General features: G+C 44.6%; 1 protein-coding gene across 2 annotated transcripts in view; it reads right to left on the reverse strand.

The window, feature by feature from the left end:
* The window catches only part of efnb1 (ephrin-B1), an 82,741-nt gene that overhangs the window by 48,386 nt on the left and 27,228 nt on the right, over window positions 1–7,127 (reverse strand). For both annotated transcript variants that reach the window (XM_016672799.1, XM_007554809.2), the window contains exon 2: window positions 2,292–2,569. In XM_016672799.1, the coding sequence (XP_016528285.1) occupies window positions 2,292–2,569 (278 nt within the window). The remainder of the gene's footprint in view (window positions 1–2,291; window positions 2,570–7,127) is intronic.

Consider the following 7,127-nt stretch of genomic DNA (forward strand, 5'->3'; position numbering starts at 1 on the left):
ACATCTCAATCAAACGCCTGAGTCACTTCATCAGTATGCAGTCAGGTTCTATAGAGTACCGCCAGTGACCTTATTGTGACCTTATTGTGACCTTATTGTCGAACCTAGAAAACATTTTGGTAATCAGCTACCAAACTCCCGCCAGGGTATCTGTCTTTAAGAAACATTAATACCTACTTAAAATTTAAAACCTCGAAATGAGTTTTGTGGTTTGAACTTCCTTGAATCCGTCTTCTACAAAGTTGCAGCTTGTTGATTTAAGTGGCACAACAAGAGTTTTATTCAAACTCACTCTGTTCATTCACGCTGAAGATCAACTGTGTTTTACCTCTGAGTCTATCTTAAAGAAAATCTGTTCCTTCAACAGCTTTTTTTTCTTCTTTACTTTGTTCTGTCAACCAAAGTAGTCTAGACTCCCTACGACGGTATGAGAGAGGAAGAATTTTAACTGCAGTTACACAATGGCATATTCTCATGTTTTCTCAAGTGCTGGTTCAAACTTATGACTCACATTTCCTCCTGTCAATCAGAACAGTTGTTTAACACAACCTCATGTGAGAGAGAGCTGCAGGTTAGCCGGAGTATCAACAAGTAGATGTCAGGTAAGGCGACCCAAAGCAAACACCAGCGCACAGTTTGGGATCTTTCTTAATAAACTCTGATTTTTGTGCACGGTCTTGCATTGCTCTGCTCACGGAGCTCCTCAGACTTCAGTAACGACACCCAGATCCCATCGCGGGCGTCTGCTGGAGATACCATCAACCTTCTGTTTGAGCAGAGGAACAATCTGATTGAGAAAAGAGGTTTACGCAGACGGCTCTGTATGCCTCAAACAAAGTCGGAAGTGAAAGCAGAGATAAAAATGTGCCTTTTTTGTGTGTGTGTGTGTGTGTGNAAAGTTGTCCCTAAGTTCAGTGTGCTTTCCTTTGTTATGATTCCCCAGTCACCTTTAACCTCACTCCTATTTTCGTTGCGCAGGACATGACTCAGTCCTGGCCTTCCCAGCAAGCCTTGGGGGGGGAGCAGGCCCAGCGAATCCTCTACAACCCTAAGGTGTGTGTATATGTGTGTGTGTGTGTTTTTCTGTTTGTCTAATTGAAAGGGAACTAAATGTGGTTTTATGAGGTTTGGTTTGTTGAAATATATATATATATATATTGTGTTTCTGTTTTCAGCTTGCGGGAGTTTGAGCTAGAGGGCTTTGATGAGGAGAAAACCGAGGCTCCTCTCATGCCGATAAAGCCAGAATCCTTTGAAGGCTGAATTATTATGCAATGCTTGATTTTATTTCCAGTTTATGCGAGACGTTCACCATAAACTTGATGTCTTGTTTTAAGACGTGGACAGTCAACATGAGCACCGTGACGCCGTGGGGTCGTTGGGTGGATTGATGGACAAACGGACGGATTACATTTTTGACAAACAGCAGGAGCAAAAGCATAATTTTTCAAACATAATTTGGTACCTTTGCAGGCTGGATGGCGGGGCGAGAGGATTACTTTCCCAGGCACAGTCCAGGACAGAATTGCTTAAGGTTTTCATTATAGATAGCCAAAAATGAAATCAGAACATGTCTGTTCATTGCATATTTATCATCGGAAGTACTCATCTGTATGCTCTCAAGTTGCAAAGGTTTATCGATCGCATACAATTGCATTATTGCATGTCTAGCTGTTCTCAAAAGAGCTACTATCAAGGTTGTATTTACAGCTCAGTGATCATACATTTTATAAATTATTTATGCTCTTTAGTCCCACTGGCTTCATCCAAGATACTGCTATCCTGGACTTTCAGGTTTATGTTGTCATTTTACAAAAAACAAACAAAAACAAAACAAAAAACAAGGCCTCATCAATTATGCCTTAACAAAATAAGTTAATTGTTGAGGCATCGCTAATTGTGATCCCATTCAATCTTTTTCTAAAGTGTAATATAAGATGAAGAGGAAGTAAAACAGCTTGAAAACCCAAACAAAGCGCTCAAGTTCCCCTGTTTGCGTCCTACAATGATGGGGAATATTTAACACCGTAATCACTTCTGACCGCTCCGCCTTAAGCAAGGCACAGAAACTCCGGTCGTTGCTATGGAGCTGCCACGGCAGCCATTAGAATGCAATTTAACAAGGAAACTCCCGGGTGTGACTGTGTGTAACTGAGTGTGAAGCACAGAGATTATTACCCCTGTTGTTCAGTCAGGCTTTCTTCAGCTGAACAAAAGTGAAAACGACAAACGTCAACAAATCGACTCGTCTTTTTGTTTACCCCCCAACCCCTCCACCCCAACAAACTTACAGGTGATGTAGTAGTTGACGTTCCTCTTGAACTCCAGGCCCATGTAGTTGGGGCTGAACTCCTGGAACTTGATGGTGAACTTGATGTTCTTCCCAGGCTTGTTGCAGTTCACCAGCACGTTGGGGTCGAGTACCGTGCTGCAGCTCTCCGCCTGCTCTCTCTTCACCAGATACAGCTTGTAGAACTCGTAGTCTCGGCCCTGGTCGGCGCTGGGACAGATGATATCCAGCTTGTCCCCGATGTCCGGGTAGATCACAAGACCCTTTCCAGGAAGAAACCTGGGGCGAGGCAAAAAAAATAAAGACAAATTGTTACTTCCAGATAAAAGGGATGGCCTGTGCAAGCAGCCACATATATCAAGCAGAGTTTATATAGTGTTAATACTTTTAGCCGAGGGAATTACGGGTTTAGATTCGTCTGAGACGGCCTGCGAGGCAAAACACTTGCGTGTTGCAGCTTGACATGGCCTCCAAACAAGTCAACAGAGTGTTTCACACAAATCCTCTGAAGATTTTTCTCATACTTGGATGTGACTCAAAGCATAACGAAAGTTAGCAAGAAAGAAGAGAGAGAGACAGAGAGAGAGAGAGAGAGAGAGAGAGAGAGGTGCCACAACACAAAATGGCCGCTTCGGATCGGATTTTGCAGAAGGAATGCAACAGATTTCTTTTTCATACTCTCGGAGTTTGGGGTAAGACCCGTGCTTTAGCGTAATAACAACGATGCTGCTACTTCAGAAGGCCGTTTCTGGAGGAACAACAGCGCGCAGCGGTCAGCTGAGAGGGTTAAGGCTTCTTGGTACATCCACCAACGCCCCGCCCCACCACCACCACCACCCGTCATGATCATCTACTGGTGGAGGATTAAGATAATCCATCTGACCTTACAGTACCTCTCTGCGTCGATTCTGCTGCCAACTCAATCAGATCGGCTTTTGTTCTCTTTTTATTCACTGAAGGTGGGGGACAGGAGGAGGCCCGGTGTGTGTAAATGTGTGTGAAGACCGGGGGCAAAGGTACGGCGGTGTGTTTGGCCAGTGCTGGAGTGTGTGTGAGTGCTGGAGCGTCAACAGAAAGGGGCTGAGGTTGCACTCCTATTGGGAGCGGGGGGTGGAAACGCACGGTGGGGGCAGATGGGCTGAATCATTGTTCTGGACTTGTTTGGGGCTTAAAACGTCAACATGGTTCAGCTCTGTTGTCCCAGTTAGCCAAGCATTAACCCAGACAGCCGGACTGACCACGGGTGTGTTTATGTATAAGCGCGTGTGCGTGTGTGTGTGTGTGTGTGTTGTGATCGCAGACAGTGAGCCCAGCAGCGGGGCTATCTGCTAGATCTGCCCATGCCAGCGGATTTAAGGAGGATTTAGCAACGCGTGATGCATTTGTTGTTCTTTCTGATCCCTCACGGTATAACAAGACATCAGCGGCTGAAGGGGTGTAGGGGGTCCCTCTCTCTGTCTGTGTCGGTGTCTCCCCTCTTCCTCCCTCTCAGAGTATAACCTCACCTTATCTGCAGCCCCTCATTTCATCATCGCACACATCGTTTCACCACTAAATAACCTGCTCTTCAGACAAGCAGAAAAAAGCCACGACCTCTCCCCGGAAGAGACTAACAGGGGAGTATGTGGAGGGTAGAAATGAGCAGACAAATCGTCCCGTGGCTGGGATGAGACAATTTTATGCTGGATTGATCCTGATCTGGGATTCAGAGGTCTGCAACTAAAGATATGATCCTTTTTTTTTCTTTTTCTTTTTTTTTGCGCCATACATAGCCTACCACTACTGACAGCAACACTCTTCACTATGGAAGTTGTTACAGAAGAAAGCTATTTTCACTGTAAGCGAAAAAGCTGTAAGAAGCTTCGTTCAGGTTGCTCGAAAAAGGAATTGGATGTCAGGAGATACGAGAAAGCTGAATGTATGGCAGCAAAGTTGTTTGGTTAGAATTAAGTTGTGTCACAGAACATCCTGAATTAGGATACATTTATAAATGTAACCTAAAATTGGGTTCTACGTTCCCAAGAACGAATAGATTCAAAATTGAAAATGCTAATCCTGCTAGCATTGTGCTTAACATGCAAAGTGGATGTTAAAGACACTTCATTCGCGTAATTATTCTTTGTTTTGAAATAAAACTGAAATGTATGGCTGTGTAAAGTCGACTGCTATCTCTCACACAGTGTGACGTCGCCTCTGGCCTTGATGTTAACGATTAATAAAGTCAGAAAGGCTTCTTAAGACTCCTGGATAGATACAATAAATGAATGAAATGAACAATTTAACACATTAGTGTTTTTCCCCAAAAATATTAATTTGAAGTTCTTTTAAGTTTTGTTTTATACCTGCAACACATCTAAGTATTAAATGGACAAAATTTTAGCGTCATCATTGACCTGCAGGCTTTTCAGTGATTCCACCATCCACCTTTAAAACAAACCAGGAAGTTGGCAGATTGAGTTATAATAAGAATGAGGCATATTTTTTGTGAAGAGGCCAAGTGCTCCATGGGGCCCTCTGCTGGCCTGGAGGCTCTAAGCAGCTGCCTCTGCAGCATGAAACATGTTAGCTACCCCAAAGTAATTGGACTACATTACTATTATTTACCATTAAGCACATGAAGAGCAAAATCAGAAAATAATATTTGTCCTGGTGGAAAAACTCAGCAGATCAAATCTTCGAGGAGTCTCCCACAAAATCTATGGTTGCTACAGCTCTAGGGGGACGTCAAGGTTTTCTCAACTAATGATGTTAAACGCTGGCAAGGAGTCAGGCATTGTTCTAAAAGATTCTCAAAGAGTCCTCTTTTTTCAAGGAAAACCCCCCCATGAAAACGAACGACCGGATTAACATTCATGGCCATTCTTCAAGGAGGATAGGGGCATCACCACCCAGATGACTTCATTCACAGAGGATAGATGTGATAAGCAAACTACAGAAAACAGTCCTTCCCGTCACCCGTATGATTATGATGCCATAATGACAGCATGTGTGGAAAGCAGGCCCCCCTCTCCCATCCCAGGGCTTGGATGCGGGTGAGACGTTATTTCCCCACTATTGTCTGACGCTCGCGGGTTTTGAAGGGGAGTGGGAGTGGGAGGGGATAGTGGGAGGGTTGAGGGGACGCGGGTTGCGCTAATTCAAGAGGCCGATAAGAGCGAGAACATGGGGTATCCCTTTGTCCTACTTCTAATAATTTGCTAGTGCTCAGCAGCAGCACTCTGCTTATGCCTGCTTGTTTTTTTTTGTGTGTGTTTAAGCAGACATATGTTTTCGTGTGTGTGTGTGTGTGTGTGTGTGTGGGTGTGTGTGTGCGTGCGTGTGTCTAAACGCACACCGGGCCTGGACACACGTGCATATGTCTATGAAGAAACAGACACAATCAGTCTCTAATTGGATCTACAAGATGCATCAATGAGGCATAAACACGTCTCCATAGCAACATCAGGCTTTGTTGCTGACCCCCCCACACCTCCTCCATCTCTCCATTCGTCCCCCCAATCTCAGCCCCCCCCACCTCTATTTCCACTCAGCAATCTCATTCTCCCCTCCTTTATCCTTTTCCTCTTATTCATCTCCTCAACATTTCCCTCATTTGGTTTTTCTCTCTTCCCCACCCGTCTCCATCCTCCCCTCACTTTACAAACACGCATAAAAAAGAGAAAGAAAAAAAACACCTACAGAAAACACAGGAAAGGGGCAAAAAAAAAACATTTAAAAATCTACTTGTCTGATTTTTAAATCAGACAAGTAGACAAAACCTACTTGTCTCATTCAACAAGTAGGTTTTGTATTATTTGCTTTGCAAATTTCTCCTTTTTGTCAAAAAAAAAAAAAAAAAAACCCTCGACTAAATAGCTTCAGCGTTAAAAAAGACCGGCTCTGGAATATAACGAGCCTCATGTCCCACTCACTCCATTGTCAGAGTCGCAATAATTTAGATGAACAATTAAGATTCTCAAAATCTTAATATCCCAATATCCTTGAAGGATTTATCTCAAGCCGGCTCCTGTCATTGATTCAATTTTCCGAAGCAGGCCTCATGGTTGGCGGTTAGATAGCTATCCTAAGTGAATTCTCTGCTTCTGTTTCCCAGCCTTTGTTAACTGTCTGCTATAATGAGGCTCTGGCTGCTGTGGAGGTCTGGAAGCGCCATCGCAGATGGGAAAGAAGCGGCATAAAAGAAATAGGGCAGCAATTAGTGTTTAGCCCAGTTTAAAAGCCCTCCACTTGGCAAGCTGCAGCCCAGCTCCAGTCCAGGATGTGAAACTAAACTGGTGGGCAGGGACTTTGTCTCCTGTTTGTCTCTCTGTGGGCTTAATCAGCACCACTCCGGTGAAACACACAGCCACGCCATGGAGAGGAGGAGACGAGTGACTGAACGTTATTGTACTTCTGAAGAGGTCGAAAAGGGAAAAAAGGGGGCTTGGGGGGGAGGGGGGGATAAAAAAGGGGAGGTTGAATTGCATCTTTCATTCTCGTTGTCTGGAGACCCATAAGACCTGTTGATGAAAGAAGTTGGAGCGCACAGAGGAAGAGCTGTGCAGATACAAATAATGTTTCTGGGAAATGACCCCGAACGTGAGAGAGAGCCTCTATCCCCCTCGTGTCAAACGAGGTGGATCTGCCGGCACCAAGCAAAATACAACGGAGTCATTTTCAAAACAACCAAGCGAGGTTTGGTTTTGTTTCATCTGGACAGCTCCGCAGCATGCTCAATCCTGTAAAGAGCTTATCCAAACAGACCTACGCTGCAGCACAGTGGAGAGAGAACAGAAAACAACCGGGCAAAAAAGAGAGGAGAACCCCTCAACCCCCCCCCCGGCCGCCCCTCTTCTTT

Source organism: Poecilia formosa, unplaced genomic scaffold (genome assembly GCF_000485575.1).
Source record: "Poecilia formosa unplaced genomic scaffold, Poecilia_formosa-5.1.2 Scaffold66, whole genome shotgun sequence".
In the NCBI taxonomy this organism is placed as follows: Eukaryota; Metazoa; Chordata; class Actinopteri; order Cyprinodontiformes; family Poeciliidae; genus Poecilia; species Poecilia formosa.